The sequence below is a fragment of the Halyomorpha halys genome, unplaced genomic scaffold (assembly GCF_000696795.3).
Source record: "Halyomorpha halys isolate HHAL.00 unplaced genomic scaffold, Hhal_1.1 Scaffold781.1, whole genome shotgun sequence".
Classification (NCBI taxonomy): domain Eukaryota; kingdom Metazoa; phylum Arthropoda; class Insecta; order Hemiptera; family Pentatomidae; genus Halyomorpha; species Halyomorpha halys.
In genome coordinates, this window is record NW_027109068.1 from 181561 (window position 1) to 200404 (window position 18844).

Here is an 18844-nt window from a genome sequence, read left to right on the forward strand (position 1 = left end):
ATGAAAAAAAACTTCCATTTAGAATATGATCATCATTCTATGTTTGTTGTATTACCTTTAGGGTATCCCCATATTCATGTTCTCATATACTTACAATTTACAAAATTTAAGTATTAGGTATATTCCTATATGTTTTTTTATTTAGAATTATCTACCTCCAAAAATTTTTAATTTTTACATTTAATGTGGAAAATTCTGCATGTCTAAATTTTACAATACTATGATTTTGTAAATTTCAGAAATAAAGCTTAAATTAATTTCTTATTAAATTATTTTGACAAACTTGTGGCTTATAGAAAAGTTCTAGTCTTTTATTTCAGTTTGTTAGATGTGATTTCATATGCTAAAAAAAAAACTATAGAATTAAGATTATGTTTATTTGTAGTATTATTTCTTTTAATAATTATGTTATAGTAATAAAAGTAAAGAATTATCTTTAAGAGAATAAATTACTCTATCTATGAAAAATAAATATTTTCATTTTAGCTTTTAAATTCATAATAGTAATATTAAAATTACTATAAATGGAAAAATGTCTGTAATGAATTTATGGTGGAAGAATTAATCAATATTGATCATACCTTGTCAAAGTTAAACAAAAACCAAAAGAAACAATGGACTATTGTTTTATAAAAAACTATTTATTTAATGAGGTTTTGTTGTAATTATGCTTGCTCATCAGAATAATTTGTTAATGGTTATAATCAATATGCTTTGTATGAGTTCATCAGATTATTAATCCATGAGTTCATCATTATAGTCTAAATTTACAACAAAAGAAATCACTTTTTAAAATTAATTATTCTGACTTGTTGCTCAGATTCACACATTTAGACAAAGGTTCAGGTGCTTAGAAATATGTTCAGAAAACTTTTTGGCCAATCCTTCTACATTCTCAATGCCCAGGTACTCATTTAACTTAGCCTAAATTGTGCAAGTAGAAGAATTATTATAGCATTTTAATATTGGTTGATTTGCATCTATATACACAATATTTACCACTTTGAAGTTTTCTTTTGTGAGCCCTTAATTTGTTCTGTTATCAACTCCTTCTGGTGATATTTCTCCTGGATCTCAAACTGTAAATCCAATTACCATTTGTATTAGAATTTAAAATACTATTCAGATGGGGATGCACTCACACTTTCAAAATTCCATGAATTATCCATTATATTTAGATAGTAATTCATTTTATCTCTTGCACAAAGTCATCTCATCTTGAGATTTTCTGAGGATCATGGATTTTATTTTTGGATTACCTTCTTCTAGAAAGGTTGACTTCACACTGTGAGTAGCCCTATCCACCCCACCACCTGTGTTAGTGTTGCCCAAGGGACATCATGAGGAGGTGCAGGTCGGATTTCATCTCCCAATAAATTCATATATTATACATTCCAAAACATTATTAAGTGATATTTTTTAAAACTTTTTAATTTCTTCAATTTGTTGTTTTGTCCGTAGGTTCTCAGCCAATAACTCAGCTAAAGCTGAATGCTGACAGTCAAATCAATGTAAGCGACAAAGATATAAAGCTCATCAGATTAGCAAATGCTGACCTGTCTGATGAAGAATCTGATGAGGACACGTATGTAAAAGAGAATAAATTAAATTAAATATTTTAACATTTTTATTACAATAATAATAACTTAGAAAAATAACATTTGTTTTCAGACCGATCTCAGTTAGTGCAGTTGATAGAGAAAACCATTCTCTAATAATACATTGTTCACAAAAGCTTCAGCGGGATGCTACCTATCAAGTTGATATAAAGTTTGAAGGAAAGCTTGGTTCAGACAGCCAATCTCCTTTTTTCCAAGGATCATACCAGGAAAAAGAAGGTGGAGAAGCAAGGTGAAAATTGTTATCATTTTTATTTTTTCCATGTAAATTTTAAAAAATAACTATTTTTCTTTTAATTAAAAAATACCTATCTATTAGGCAGGTCCAGAAAGTAAAGTGCTCAATTTTCTGTAATTAAAAAAAAAAATTACAGGCTATTGTAGGTACATATGTTACTTATTTTTCCAAGTAATCGCCTTCTCATTCTATGCTGGTTATAAGTCGTAGCACAAGCTTTTTGATGCCCTCCTGATAGAACTGTCCCGTGATCTCTTTTATCTACTTCAAGGCACCAAGTCAAAGGAGTCAGTAGGGCATTTCAACACATCCCAACCAAACGAGTCCAAAAGTCTAGGTGGGGTTGGCCATGTGTGGGAGGGCATTGTGCAACAAACACACTCCCTTTGTCAGCTATTCCCTCAATTTTTTTTTAATTGCTCTCTTGAGCTTTTGTAGGGTCTCCCAGTACTGTGCTGTATTGGGATGATCTTTAGCTCAGGTGGTTGAGGCACAGGTCTTTGCAACCTTGGAATTGCGGGCTGCCGGTTCGAATCCAGCCTTTGGGGGTCTTTTTCATTTCTGTGGCAGTCCCACAAAATGAAAACTTGTACCCCCAACATGGTTAGAATAGGTTGGTTACCTCTAGATACCCCCCTTCCCCTTATGTCAGAAATGACCAGGAAAGGGGTCATAAAAAAAAAAAAGTATTTCTATTCTATAGTAGTTGTTTCTTCCAGAGGTAAAAAAATTATCAAAATGAACCCTTTTCAATCCCAAAACATGGATGCTTTGTTTTTTTTCATCAAAATCAAGGTTTTGAATTTTTTGGCAGATCAGGATCCAGTGTGCCATCACTGTAATCAAAAGATGTCTGTTTAAGTTTTTCCTTCTGCAAGAAGGAGAAGAGAGAGAAAGACATGATTTATTCATTCATGCTGCCCAAATACATCGGGTTGCCACATTACACAGCATACTGATCAATCCGTGATCGGACATATATATAAGTTATATTTTTTTATATGATATAATATAATAGAAAGATAACATTTTTTTTTTTCCACAGTTTTCTTTTACAATTAATACCAGTCTACAAACTAAATACAAGTTTTTCAACTTATTCCTTTTTTTCTTTCCCTTCCATTTCACAACCCTTATTCCATTTGATCAACAAATTCCCCTTTATAAAAAATATTAGAATATTAAAAATAATAAAGTAATAAATAAGATATGTGATGCATGCATGCCATCCCTCCTCTGGATAACTCCCCTACTCATTAATTTCCATGCATGGGATGATTCCCACATCATTGCATCACAGTACATTGCATGACAACCTAGCAGTACTCTTACTTTCTGGATATGCCTCTTATTAATTACCATTAGAAATTTAATGCAATAGAGTAGTTCATAATAAAAAATACTATAAGATCATGTTTACAAATAGAAAAAAAAGTAAAATATTTTCACTAGTTGTTCACGATTTTCTTTTTAATTTTCCAGTGATATACTCAATTTAAAAATTAAAAGGCAAATATTTTAATATTTATATCAAATATTATAGTACTAACTAGTGCTTACTTTGTATATGATATATTATGGTTGAGTTTTATCAGACCCACTCAATAAAAAATAAGTTGTAATGTTTTATTTCCTGATAAATTGTCAATATTATTTATGAATATTGCTTAATTATTATAATATATTTTTATTAGATATAGATATAGATTATAAGATATAGATTTTAAAACCATTGGTTAAAATAAGTAATACAAAGTTTGGAAGAACAAGTAGAGAGTGGTTTGAGAATTTTTTAGATATATTGTATTTTCTGCCACCCCAGTAGCTATGACAAAGTACTACTTTTCCAGGTTTACGACAGGAACTTAGTTTTTTAGTGGTATTCTATCATTAAAATATTAGCGAAACAAAATGGTAAAAATTTCTTTCTCCAAGAAACATCTCTCATGCATTTTATAAATATAATTTTTAAGACAAACTTCTTCCAATTTACATATGTTTATATTTTAATTTTCTTTTACAGATGGTTTATAGTATTATCTCCAAAGATATCGGAAACTCGAAAGGTGTTTCCATGCTTTGATTTGCCTTACATTAAATCTTGGTTTGAACTGACATTGGCCCATAAGAAAGGAATGACAGCACTCTCAAATATGCCAGTTTTGGAAATATCAAATATGTAAGTCACTGTTTCCTTGAAAGGAAAAATTATTATATTGATACATAGGCATTTAGAGCATTCATTCGAAAAGTTTACCTTTCTTCAAAAAAAGTAGTTCTTTGTTTATAGAATTTTGGCCTTTTGTGAACCAATTCTTTACAAAATTAATTATTTATCCTATGACAATATTATAAGTATTTTATATACGAAACCAAAATTCTGAAGTAACAATTTCCGAATTTAAAAGTTAGTATAATATTGGAATATTATTTTTTCTCAATTATTTATGACCTGCAGAGCCCAGGACAAAAAAGATAAATTGATCGAGGTGGAATGCTAGGACAATTCTGATTATTTTTTCGATTCGTAGGGCATTGTTCTGCTAGAGTTTATCATTCAAGGTCAAACTTTTAATTGAAACTTCCTTGTTGGTGTTTTCAGACATCTCAAAGTTTAGGTTTGGGATCTTAGAAGAAATAGATTGAATTGGGCAATATTTAATCACCTGATTAAATATAAAATAATTATTTTATTACTTTTATATAAACTTTCGGTTAAGGCATAATATTATAAATTACCTGCATGAATAATTATTTAAATTTAAATATTTAAATTAACCTGATTTTTTTTTTCATTTTAAAAGAACAGGGTTACATGATTTATATCTAAAATTAAATGAATTTTATTATAATTAAATTATATTTGTTTTATTTTTTAAGGACAAGAGAAGGTGATTGGATCCGTGCACAATTTTCAAGAACACCACTGATGACTGTCAGCTCTCTTGGTCTTTTTATTTCAGACTTCAAAATGCCTGAAGTAGAATATCTCCAGACAGGTAATCATATGTCAGAGGAATATGTTTTATGAAAAGTTTATTTAGTTATATGTGGATAGCTATAAAGTAATTTTTAACCTTCGTCTGCTTTATGGTTTACTTAGTAAACTTTATTCTTGATCGAGTTATAACTTAAAATGTATAGTAAGGTATGACAATTATCTTTTTTCTACACTAAACTCAGCAAATTTTATCAGTAATTAATCCTGAATTTTATAAAGTTATTTATATTGAATCTTCTTAAGTATATTATAATTGATTAACAAGCACACTGTTATTAGACGGCATCCGCATTGGCCTGTGGGGACGATCTGATATTGTACCAACACTTAAGAAGGCTCAGCAAGTCCTACCTTCTGTTTTGGTATCATTAGAACTTTACTTGTCTCGTCCATATCCTCTTCCTCATCTTAACCTCATAGCATTACCAGGATACATAGAGGAAAGACCACTGAACTCTTGGGGACTACAATGGTTCAGGTAAGCATAATTATTAAACAGAAGAAGTATTAACTTAGATAATAATAACCGAAATCAATCATTAGCTAACAGATATGTATAAGAGTATACTTTTAAAGTCAATTTTTAATTATGAGAATAAAATAAAGTACTAAATTCTCTATAAAATTATAAAGTCTTTTGTTATATTGATAAAGTAGAAGAGTCATTGTTGAGTACCAATTCTATTCTCGGCTTATACTGTAGATACAACTGCCTCATAGGGAAAGCGATCTGATGAATGGAAATTCTTACTGGCTGACGCATCGTGTCGCTAAGGCTGCTGCTATGCAGTGGCTATCACATCTCGCCTCTCCAGTCAATGACACTCCTGTGACCACGGGCCTCGCTAACTTCTTGGCTACAAATGTAGCAAAGCAGGTATAAATACATTTTTATTTCAATGATACTTTTTAAAAATAAATTATGAGTTAAGCAAATAATTTGACTCATCAAAATCATGCAATGAATAATTTAAAAATTAAGATGTTTATTCTGATACACTGTTATTCTATATACAACCCATTTAGTTGTTGTATGAAGAAACAACATACTAACACAACTTTTTGTATATGAATAAAAATTTATCCTTTGAAGATTCACAGATTGCTTTATAAGCTATTTTCAAACCAAAGATGCTGTTCTTAATGCTGAGGTCATAAGAAGGTAATGAGCTTCTTCTTTTATTATTGTGTGAACTCCTCATTTTAGTTAGTTCTATGAATTTTGTGGCTCATAGTTGAGTCGTTTGCATACTATGGTAGTGATAAGCTAAGGGCTAATAGTCCACTCATCTTGTGACATCTGGCTTCTTGAGATCTCCAAGTGGAGCATAATGTGTTAAGACATTGTAAAGATGATAATTGATTTTGGTAGATATTATGTATGTAAATAAATTGGTCAGCTTGTTTCACCAATTTTTAAAACCACTCAAAGTACTGTGATTTTCCAAGAACATGCTCACCATAAGCTTAGACAAGTAGTTTATGCAATTCAGAAGCAGTTTTACTCAAATGGTAACAGAAAATCAATGCTACCCACCAATTGTTTTTTCGACATGATCAATGCTATTAAAAACTATGACGTATGAAACTTATATTGTAGTTAGTTGAAAATCTTTGTCAGATTTCAACTCAAGAAAATTATATGGTTTGCTGAAACTACATTGACAGCTAGCACAATCCATGGGCAAATTCCAGTTTCATAATTACAGACCTGATTATAGTGAAGACATGATTCCACCATGATACAGGTCTTGGTTAAAAATGAGGGCAGTGTCAAGGAGAAAATTCACTTTTCTTAGTGTTCATTTTTCCAAAAACAATTATTTAAGTTTCTTTAATTTAATATTACCACACAAAAGCCAAAATAATTCAATTTTCTAGTTTCCTAACTTTATGTTTGAATGGATTTTATTATTTAATCATTTTTTTTTTTTACCTTAAAACCAATTCTTAATTTTTTAAATAAAATTATTCATTTTTGATATTTGTCTTCTTTTATAGTTGGAACCAACAATGTACCATTGGAATTTAGGCAGTTTCCATACGTTAGTACTAGAACTTGGAAAACCGAGGAACTACGGCTTGGATGCAGAACAAAAAAGATCCCTTATGGAAAGTCGAGGTAAAGAAATAAAATTAAAACTAATAAAAATTAATAAGTTACCATTTATTATGAGATATGCACATTAGCAGATTCAGAGAGGGCTTTTACATTAACACTCTCCACTAATAAAAAATAAAATTATATTTTTTGGTGTAATTTTATAGTGTATCCTCCATATTTTTATCCTAAACAAAATAAAATATATTGCATAATGAAATAAATAATCATTTTATATTTTGAAAGTCATGTACCTAAAATTAAAAAACAAAAGAATTCCAAATGGCCCAGAATAACCAGAAGGATTTAATTTTTTTTTCTTGTAGCAACCTGACATTTTTAAACTTTTATTTGTTCTTCTGAATTACTTTATAGGATTATAGAATTATTTTGTAAAATAATAGATAAATCAGATGTGACAGAGTGATTAATCTCATTTTACCTTAAAGTCTGAATTATATATAAATAATAAAACTTAATCAATATAAATCCAAAATGAAAATAATTCATTTTTCTCTCAATTATATTTATTTTGTTTGGTTAGAAGGACAAAATATACGATCAGATCAGAATTGATTTAAATGTGTAGATCTGGAACTAATACGTAATCCTTTTGTGATGTGTACAAATATTTTACTAATGTATTGACAAGAAAATTTTTAATAAAAGCTTTTCTAATTTTTTTTTATAATTAAAACATTCTAAGTAATATAAAAGTTTTTAATTGTTCACTTGTTACTTATTTCAGTGTTCCTGCTTCTTCAGATGTTTGAACAAGTTTTTGGAGCAACAACATTTAAGCAATCGATTCAAAACTTCCTCGCTAAAAAGTAAATTTATTTATTAAACAATTAGATTTTATTTTTAATTCATATTATATGATAGAGTTAGTGTTATAAAGCAATGATTTCTAGATAATTGAACTAATAGACATCATTTTTATCAAGGTTAAAGGATAGTTTTGAATCCTTACCTTCTCAGGACTCCTATATATCTTTTAAATTGTCCCCACAATCCCAAATGTTCTCCTTTCTTTTTTTATAGAGCGTTTATTTTATTTATCTTTTTTGTATGTAAACAGTTAATTATTATTCATTTTTATTTTAAACTTTTTTAGCTGATAGTTAAAAATTTTTTGTAGCCTAAATTTTCTTACATACTACTTAACTATCTTGGTAGATAGTATGGTGGAGGTTCCAAAACCTCCTAACTATATTTTTTATATAAAGCATAGTTCTGAGTGAATCTGGAAGCACAATCCATTTATTAACTAATAGTTTTAACTAAAATTTCTCATTGAAAACTCACTGGAAAAGTTACTCTTTTGGTGCTTAAAAATACCCAAATACTCAAATAAAGCATCTGGGTATTCCCGGATGGCTCTTTCAGGTTTGGTTCAGTGGTCCACTATACCATAACTCCAACTATACCTCACCAAAACCAATAACCAATGGACGTTAATAACCAGGCTGATCAATGCCATTTTAAAAAAACCAAAACAAGATTGCAATGCAATGCGATTGTTTCATATTGTATTGAGCAATAAGGAATAAAAATTATTTTTTCTTTAAATTACTAAGAGACCCGGGGGCACTAAACAAGAGTACAAGCTTTATAACGAAATAACGTACTTTCTGCGTCAGAAAATTACATTAACATGTAATGGATATTACTTAGAAGAAAGATTTCATCGCTCGTAAAACTCTATCAATTGAGCTGGATCATAACGCTTGCCTTTCTACACAGCACCCACTTGTTTCTTAGTTATCAGATGAAAACTCTTTTCATGCCACTCTTTTCACTCTCACTCTCATCTCTCTTTTCATGCCACTAAGACTATACTATTTTTGGTAAATGAAGTTCCATAAGGCGTATAGATAAATTATTCTCCTTGAAGATCTCTGGTATTTAATATATTTAATTAGCCTTTACTTATGTGTACATTCCAATTGAATATCATTAAAGTAAATAACTCATTTACCAACATACATTAAAATAAAACACAACAACATATTTTCAATTATTATTATTTTTTATAGAGAGTTTAAGGCTTATTCAGATGAGGACCTTTGGCAGGTCATATCAGAGCAGGCCTGGGTTGATAGTAAGTTGGCGCTTTCAATATCATTAGGAGAAGTTGTACAAGAGTGGCTGACAGGAAGACTTCCACTCGTTACAGTGGCTACCGATTATCTAACTAATACTACTACTTTTACTCAGGTATTTTTATTAATAAGTTAACCATTATTTGACATTCCAAAAACTTGAAATTTTAAAATTATAATTTAGAAGATAATTAATTATTTAAAAATCACTAATAAAAATAAATTGTCTGTAAGTATATAATAAATATTATTATACAAGGAGAAATGGTTGGGGGTGTGGTCAAAATGAAACACAAATACGTTACATTATACATCTTCTCCTCGCGCAAGTCATCTACGGTCAACTATCTCTTATAATTATTATTATATTATTGCTGAATAAAAAACAAATAGAAAAATCAGAATTTTGTCTTATAAATATTATGAGAATATTAGTTAGAAATTAAATGGATCCAATTAACCACTTTATTATCTTTTCTTTGCTAGAAGTATTAGTCCTTTTATTACTAATTTATTTTACCTTAACATTCAAACAAAGTTTCAGGTTGTTTGCTCACTATCCAGTCTCTTGTTCTTCTAAAATAAAAATAATGCACCATCAACAGTTTTTATTTTTAAAAAAAATTAATCATTGAATTTCAAATAAATAAATTAAAATTAATTAAAAGATGTTTAAATATAATTTACTATTAACACAGCTAGTTGAACTATTATATATCAATCTACATATTCAAAAAGTTTTGGAGATTAGGCCAAAAATTTCATAATGATCATTCTTATTTGTTTTTACCTTAAATTATTTGATGGACATATGTCAACTTCGATTAAAAGAAACTTTCATAATCGAAACTTGAATATAAGTCAATATTAAATTTAAAAATATTAAATGTGATGTTAAGTTTTACTCTTATTAATTATTTTTAAATGTTACCTTATTAACATATATTTTTTATGTCCATCTTCTTTGCCTTATATTTCTGTTCTGTGCTCTGTATGTTATTTATTGAGTTGGGAATTTGTATGATCCTATCTCTTTCTTCTGTACATTTACTGTAATTCATTACTTATTATTTCAAAAATTTTCCAGAAAAGAAAAAATAATAATGTACTAACAAACCCATTTGAATTGAAGTGAAAACTTATATTTTATCTAACATTAACAAATTAATAAATTTTCTTTGAAATTGAAAGAGTGGCATTTATAAATATTTTAACAAATGATTCAAATTCTGATTACTTCTCTCAATTAAAACTGCATTGTACTGAATGAACTGAATTTTATTTCATTTACATAATGCATTCATTCTGGTAAAATGTGGAGTAAGGAGAATGTTGTCCTATGTTTCTAATTTACAGGAAAAGTATGTAGACAATTTAGAGACCAGTTGGTCCAAGACAGTCAAGAAAGGTGGTGTAGAGAAAGAACAAGGATGGTGGCTCCCACTGGTGGCTGCTGTGGGAAATAGTGAACCAGTTATGATAGGATGGTTAAATCCAAAATCTCATTCCCTTTCCTTTAACAACATATCTACATCGACATACATTGTTCTCAACCCAGGAAGTACTGGTAATTATTAACACTAATGTTTTGATTTATCTATCACTGATTAACTAAAGTAAAAGATTATAAAGGCTTAGCTAATCTGGAGGTTCCATGCCAATCTACCCGAATCTAAATTGACCAGATCAGTCTTTATGCAAGCCTCCTCCTACCTATGCTTTGGTATATCTCGGACATTTACCCGTCGTTTCAGTGCTTATTGACATTTTGGGAATTTGTATGTTACTTAACCATACAACATTACTCTCCCATTTTGTCTGTACTTGAATTATATTTCGTTGGAACAGTTCCCTCAATTCAGTGTTGTGAAGCCTTCTGAATTCTCCTGTTAACTCACCCATTTTTTGTCCGAATATTTTATGTTATTTATTTTAGTGTTAGAGGCCATGTTTTGCGTCCTTAAAGAATAGTAGGAAGGATAATAGTTTTGCAAATTCTAACCTTTAAGTTTCTGAACAGAAGGCATGAGCTAAACAATTTCGAAATTGAATAATAAATCTTAAACCTCTCTACCTGTACAAATGTATTTCCTCCTATCTCTATATTACCAAAATTTTTCCCTTTTTTACTGCTAAATATATATTTTGTTTTATCCGTATTTATTTCGAGACCTAGTTTTTTCATAGATTTCATCAAAGTACTTGTATTTATTTTTATAGTTTCCTCATCTTACCCTAATTATACCAAATTATCAGCATACCAAAGTACATGTATTTTACCCTTTTCACTATGTATCACATTTCTAATAACGTATTCTAGTGCTAAATTAATAAGATAGAGAATCGCCTTATTTTAAACCTGACCGAATTTCAAACTTCTCAGAATAATGATTCCAATTCAAACTTTATTAAATGTTTCAGTAATGCACATCCATACTAGATTTACAAACTTCTTTGGCATTTTCTGTTCAATTGAAATATTATACAGCTTCTGGTGAAATAAAAGATAAATTTGTATAAAATATATTGAGAGTAGTATGACCAAAATTTTAAAAATATTTTGTATTTATTTTTTCCTCTTTTATTTTGAAATTTCAGGTCCTTATGTAGTGAACTATGACAGTGAGGGATGGAAAAGGCTGATAGCTGCATTCAAAAACTTACCTGTCACTTATCGGTAAGAGAAATTTTCATGAAACATAAACTTTCTTCTGATTTGTTTCAAATTAATAAAATTTCTATATCTTATTCAGATAATAAAAATAGATTTTAATGCACTCATTAAATTAAGAGATGTATCTTAGTATAATAGTTGGCGAGCGATGCTTTCACAACTATATTAGATATCCTATGTTTCGAAATATCACATTATCTTTTTTATGAGATCGTAAATAATAATTTTTTTTCTTGTTATGAAGTCTTCCTTGATTTACACATTTTGGGTATTTTTTTTAGCCCCCAAAGAATAAAATCTTAAAAATTTGTATAGAAAAATGTACAACTAAAACTATTAAAATTAGAATAGATTATATCGAATTACTGTGAGCCAATCTCACTTTTATGATTTTCAGATTGCTAAAAAGCTAATTTAAATTAATTACATATTTTCAAAACTTCAAATGAAACATTAATTTGGTCAATAAAATCAGGACATTACAATTTCTATTTTTCTTCAGTTTATTTAATTAATATTTATATATTTAATGAATTATTTATTTCATATTGCCCTGTTTGACTGTCTTCAAGTTTTATTTAAATTATTACAAGTTCCTAATATAAACACTTTAAATTTTGATGGTCCTTATTCAGTATCCAATTCTTGTCACCAGAATATGTAATTAAAAATTTATTATGGTGTTAAAACCATAGAAAAACAGAACAATTACCTGTTTCTGGAAATGTAACTTGTTAATAGAAAGCATATGTTACAGGGCACAGCTTCTACATGATTCATTGTCTTTAGCTCTGTCTGGTCATCTTGATACTGTAACTGCTTTGGAAGTTACATCTGGTTTGAAATCAGAACAAGCACCTGAGGTTTGGAGAGCGTTCTTTCCACTTGCAGACCGATTACGAAATAGATTTCAGGGAACTGCAGCAACACATAATTTGGATGTAATTAATTAGATATGGATTTATATTTAAATTACTTATATGCTTTAGAGGTTTATGAGTATTTCAGTAGTCAGACAAACAATTTTCTCTTTTCTAAATTGTCGATAACAGAGAAAAACCTTATACTTAATAATAAACTTAATGATTATGCAATACCATTTAAATGACTAAATTTTGTCAAAAAGTGGGTACTAATTGTTTTAATCCAACTCATATATTTATATGTATAGAGTATTTTATACTATTCCCTCAATATTTTGGTCTATCCAAATAATTAAGAAATAACAGCTTTTCATCAGCTATTTGAGGGCATTCTATCAGATAAGAACTATTATCTAAATTATCAAAATTCATAGTTCAGATGTCATATAAATATATTGTAAATCGATATACCTATTAGCTAAAGAAGTATTTTATATGAATCTAATTCTGAAAAACCATTCATACAGGCATACTTGAAAAGCCTCTTGATCCCAGTACTTGATGCTCTTGGAGAGGAAGATAAATCATCTTGGAAGACAGAACTGAGAGTTAGGACTCGACATCTTCTCTGCCAAACAGGTTTTACTCCATGCGTTGAAGGAGCCAGAACATCCTATGCAGCTTGGCTGAATGCATCCAGTCCAGATGATGGCATACCGTAAATATGATAACAATTGATGCTAATGATAGTAGATAGAACTGTGTGCCTACTGAGATTCCCTAGTTGGTTGGCTCCTGGATGAACCCAGTTTAAATCACAACTTGTTATACACAATTTTATCTTGACAGATGATTAATATTAATCTCTGTAGGGGCAGAAATGGTTAATCATTTTTGAGCTAAGCCTACCAGATAGAAACTGAAACATTTTCGCAAAGATTAGTTATTTGGACTCAAGGGACCTCAAAATGTGTCTTTCCGTCAAAAACTGGAATTTGGAATTTTTCATGAAGTCACTTCTTCCCCCTATTATTATTTTACATACAGGCAACTCATTTATAGCCAAATGAGTTAAATTGCCAACTTTAACTGGTTCATGACTGCAGCGGCACCGGTTCGAATTTTATTGATCCCTGGGGGGTCAACTTTTATTTCAGTGGTAGTCCCACGAAATTCAAACTTGACTCCCCACCATGGTTAGAATAGCGTGTACCTTATAGATAACCCTCCTCCTCCCAGGTATGTCAGAAATGACCAAGGAGGAGGTCATACAAATAAAGTAAGTGACAGTTAAAATGAATTCCTAATACTAATCATGAATGGATCTGGTTTTCAATCATACTACCAGCAACACTGTCTCCCAAGAAGATCATAAGATCTAGAATCAGACTTCCTTTACCAACACCTATCCTACTGATTGTTAATTTAAGATAATCATATGAATTTAATTTCAGATTCCGATCATTCCATGTCAACTCAACACACTTTTGAACCTTACCATCTCAGATTTTTTTTCTACAAATTTTGCACAGATGTTGTATTTGTATAGACTTCGAAAATATGAAATTTTTTTGTGGTATGCCACCTAGGTTTTTAATTGCAGTGTTGTTAAGTCCTCATAAATGGGATAACAATAGTGAACAATAAGTTTTGAAATTGTTATAGCAGCTTTTCTAGTTCAGCTTAGAGTTATGGGATGGATGTTATTTTACAGTACATATCATGTCCTTTTGTAAATACCAATACCATGCATTGCTTCCTAAAACTATGTAATACATATTGGTGAAAAACTTTATAGTGCAATCAGAAGCTTGTATAGATGAAAGAATCTCCCTGCTTATTAACTGAATCATTATTCACATCTGGGTTATGTTAATTTTCATGAAAAAAATAGTATTGATATTGCTGCAATAATTGTTATGGGTGAAGAATTGAATTTACAAAAATGGAGCTTTAGTATATTTTTTTAACATTGAAGCCCTTTCCTCTACATTTATATGTTGCCCTATGAGTTATACCAACACAACTTTATGTACTTTCTGAGAAAATTAAAATATAAATTTTAGATTATGTTTTGAGAATTAACTTATACAGTGTTGCATATAATATAAAATTGCATGGGATATACTATAAAACACTTATCTCATATCTCTAGCTAAATGAGGGAAGTTTCTATAGCAATTCTAAAACATTTTATTCTCTATTTTTCAGTTAGCAGTTCATTAATTCGTAAACAAGGGGACATAGTTCAATAAAATTTGAAATTTTTCTAAGTCTATACCTATACAACCAAGAAAAATTTGAATAAAATTTTAGACAGTAAGGTTCAGAAGTGTGATGAGTTGAAATGGAATGGCCCATTTAGTTTGGCCAAAAACGTTTAGTTGGCCAATATCTCTCTTTAGCATTAAGGGATACAAGTATGTTCTTATTTTTAGGTAAAATAGCACTGATATAAATCCAGAAATAAAATAATATTTTTTAAAAGGTATATAATTAAAATAAATTAATTATGAATCAGAAAACTAAATTAACAGCCTAAAAATTATTTATGATTAGATTCAGTTTATTTACACATTTCCCTTTTTGGTGAAAATAACACTGCAGGGATAACATGTTCAAGTCAATATTAATGCTTTTTACTTTGGTGGCAGGATAGCAAGTGGACATTTATGTCCTGTAATGGCTTGGGGCTCTTATGAAGAATGGCAGTTTGCCTTAGACAGATTGCAGAATTTCCCAAGTAATAGATCAAAAGCTGAGCGAACTTTCTTGATGAAAACTGTTGCAGGCTGTCCTCATGATCCCAAGAAATACGAGACGTAAGTTAATGAGATTTCTTATTGATATTTGAATTTATGCAGGTTTAAAAATTGATATATGATATACATAAAAGTAAGTAAGACTAAAGAAATTTCTTTGAATAAACAATAAAAACACAATTTTTTTCTTGATTTCTTTTTATTTATAGTAAAGCTGATAACTTGTTTAAAATGTATAATTTATTCTAAAAAATATGTTTTCCATTGTTTACATTTGATTATGTTACTGATACCATAGACTTTCACAATACAAAGAAACAATTAGTTTTTAAGACAGTTTAAGATAACTTCTATACAATATAATTATCATAAATCATCCCATTTATTTCTTTGAATCAATATTTAATGCAAAATCGAGTATCAGTCCTCAAAATTAAATTCAACCCAACCCCAGATGCAGCTATCTCAAGAAACCCTTGTAATTAGTTTCAAGAAACTTAATTGATGAGACATATCTGTCTCTATATTGAACTTTTAAAATTAACTCCAAATTCTCTATCACCATCATCAACCTGACATAGGTCTTTGCTGCATAGAGGGGTCGGCTCCATTTCTCTTTGTCTTGTGCAAGGATCTGGTAAGCTCTTGTTTCCAGGAATTTCTGTCCTCGAATTCTTCATTGTTTATTAAAATAACACTTTTTTATAGCAGAAACCCGAAATTGATTATTCATGTTTATCTCTTTTTTGAATTTTTTAAAATCTAATGTAAATTTTTTATTTATTATTAAAATATTTTTTATAACTGAAGCCATAAATTAGGAAACTACATAGTATGATAATTAATGACTCCAATAACTATGTTAACAATAAATAGTTTTTTGTTACTATTTTGAAACCTTTATTAACCCCCACCCAGACTACCAATCTACTTCATACGGTCAACTATCTTCTTCCAATACTCCAATAATTGTATAAACATATTCCATTTTTTCTATTTTTCATTAATAAGAATTCTTATTTACTTTCAGCCTTCTAAATATCACATTCTTGAACCGAAAAAACAATAGGTTTTCAGATGAAGATAGATTTATAATCCTCTCTGCTCTATCTGGAGAGAGTATTGGCTATACAACATTATTCAATTTTCTTAAAACTAATTGGCAAGATTTGAAGAAAAGGTAAATAATTACATAAATATTTTTATTTTTATATCTTTATTGAGATTTACAACTGTACTTAATAATACATTTAGTAAGTTTATAATTGATTGATGCAGGCGCAGAGAAACTACCCATTGGTAGTACTCTAATAACGTTTTTACATTAAAAGGTCTCGAGACCATCTTCTTTTCAGATGCCTCGGAGGATTGTCAGGAATGGATGAGGAAGCAAGGTTACATTAAAAACTAGTGGGTTTGGGTGGTTAGGGAGTTTATAATGGAAGGAATGATATCTAGTTTGGGCTAGATCAGTTACATGTGGAACATTTGTTGTGGAATTCAGGGAAAGGTTTTATAAATAAAGACAACGAGTATGTTTCACCAATAGATGCCATGACAGACTGTCCTAGAACAAAGTAGCATGCCTGTTACTTTGTTCCCAGCAGTATCATAGTGTCGACATCAACCGTTTTATTTACAAACCAAAATAATAAGACCTATTTTTTACAACAACATTAAGGTGTTAATGTATGATTTTATTTTTGACAAAGTAAGGAGCATTGAGGATTAGGATTTTGGATTGTAAGGATTGGATATGAGAGGTATTCGAACGTTCATTTTAATTACATAAATACAATTATTATTATTATTATTTTTATTTTGTGGTACATTTTCATCAGGAAGTGGTAGTTGAGATTTAATATTTCTAATTTAATGTTTTAAATATTAAAATAGATGGTTAAACACTCAGAGTGCAGACATGATTTTATGATAATACGCCTGGTCCAGGTTCATATATTTTTTTTCTATCTGATATTAACTTGTTTAATTACTAAATTTTAAATTTTTTCTAGTTTGTTGGAAAAAAAAATTAAAACAGGAAAGGATTTTCATAAGTTGCTCACCTGAGACCCTTACCTTCCCGTCTCTGTGGAAACTCTACTCTATTAATTATATTTAACATTATAAAAGAATTTTTTCTTTTTCCAGTTTCTGGGGATTGTTTTTTTAAATTTGAACTAATAGAATATTTTTTCTTCCACAATTTTCTTTATTCTCTACTTTCCTACAATGTTATGGAAGCATAAGAAATGTAAAGATAAAAAAGTAGAAATTAGTAAAACAAAAATGCTCAATTAATGTGAAATAAAGAGATAGTAGTGAAACTTCTTAGAGTTGACAATTAATCATAAATACACTTAATTTAGCCAAGAAATTATTTAAGGGAAACAAATTTTCAGAGTGAAATCTTTCCTAAAGATGTGCTCTTCTTTGAATATCTATAAAAAAGAAATAATAATACATATTTTTAAATAATAATTAAAGCATAATCTCATAATTTATGTCAAAATAATTTAAAAATTGATAAAAAAAAGAACGGGTTGGTCAAATTAAGGACAAAATACACATTTTGAAAGCTAGAAGTCAACTGTCGCTTCCTAGAGTAGAAAATAAAAATAATCCACATCACAGATGATAATATATAATATAACCAATAGGAAAAACGTGAGAATAATCCATCTAAAGGAAAAGACAAAGGAACCTCACTTCCCACCAAAAGTGCTAACTACCTAAGAAAATTTTGAAAATATTTTTGTCTATACTCACTGTTATTATATTGTAATAAATAGACCAATTTATCAATGATTAATAACAAAATACTTTTATAGAATTCAAGGAAACTTATGGGATTATTTTGTACAAACTGCTATGGGTAATTTCCGTACTGAAGAAGGATTGAAGGAGGTAAGTGTTTTTATTACTTTTGAAATTCAATTTTTCAAACATCCAATCAAGATTAAAGTTATTCTTTCACAAATTTCAATAAGAATACACCAATCAAATCAGCTGATTCATTCATGGCTAAGAGATAAATGTAGTAATGCATAAAAAATAAATAAAATATGAGTAATGTGAGATTAATTTGAAATTTTCAGGTAAGCCAGCTTTTGAATGAAAGAAGAAGTGAATTTGGAACAGGATTAAAAGCTGCTGAAGATAGTGTTTCTCGTGTTGAAGGTAGGGTTAAATGGGCCAAAGAAACAACACCAGGAGTCTTAGCATGGTTGAACAAAACGTTGGAGGAGGCTTGGACACCACAGAGATTCAAATTTCATGATGTTCTAGTTCTTTCACATAAGCCACAACCTTAAATGTTTATATTTGACATACACTCTTCTGAGGGTTTTTGTAAAAATAATTATATTTAAGAATACAAAATATTATATGTAAAAATGGATATTTTTTGTATGTGTGATGTGTGATCATTTTATAAATGTACATATAATTGTTGAAATAAAGACTTTTATTACCTTGTTTA

At 29.2% G+C, this 18844-nt stretch overlaps 1 protein-coding gene across 1 annotated transcript in view; it reads left to right on the forward strand.

Annotated features, from left to right (window-relative positions):
• Window positions 1–18844, forward strand: part of LOC106686134 (aminopeptidase N) — a 22641-nt gene extending 3797 nt beyond the window's left edge. The window contains exons 2-18 of the mRNA XM_014429285.3: window positions 1462–1585; window positions 1672–1851; window positions 3881–4036; window positions 4738–4856; window positions 5138–5336; window positions 5579–5735; window positions 6860–6980; window positions 7708–7789; window positions 8999–9179; window positions 10421–10631; window positions 11663–11741; window positions 12496–12679; window positions 13129–13319; window positions 15256–15423; window positions 16394–16543; window positions 18195–18270; window positions 18462–18844. Of these exons, the coding sequence (XP_014284771.1) occupies window positions 1462–1585; window positions 1672–1851; window positions 3881–4036; window positions 4738–4856; window positions 5138–5336; window positions 5579–5735; window positions 6860–6980; window positions 7708–7789; window positions 8999–9179; window positions 10421–10631; window positions 11663–11741; window positions 12496–12679; window positions 13129–13319; window positions 15256–15423; window positions 16394–16543; window positions 18195–18270; window positions 18462–18677 (2594 nt within the window). The 3' untranslated portion in view covers window positions 18678–18844. The remainder of the gene's footprint in view (window positions 1–1461; window positions 1586–1671; window positions 1852–3880; window positions 4037–4737; window positions 4857–5137; window positions 5337–5578; window positions 5736–6859; window positions 6981–7707; window positions 7790–8998; window positions 9180–10420; window positions 10632–11662; window positions 11742–12495; window positions 12680–13128; window positions 13320–15255; window positions 15424–16393; window positions 16544–18194; window positions 18271–18461) is intronic.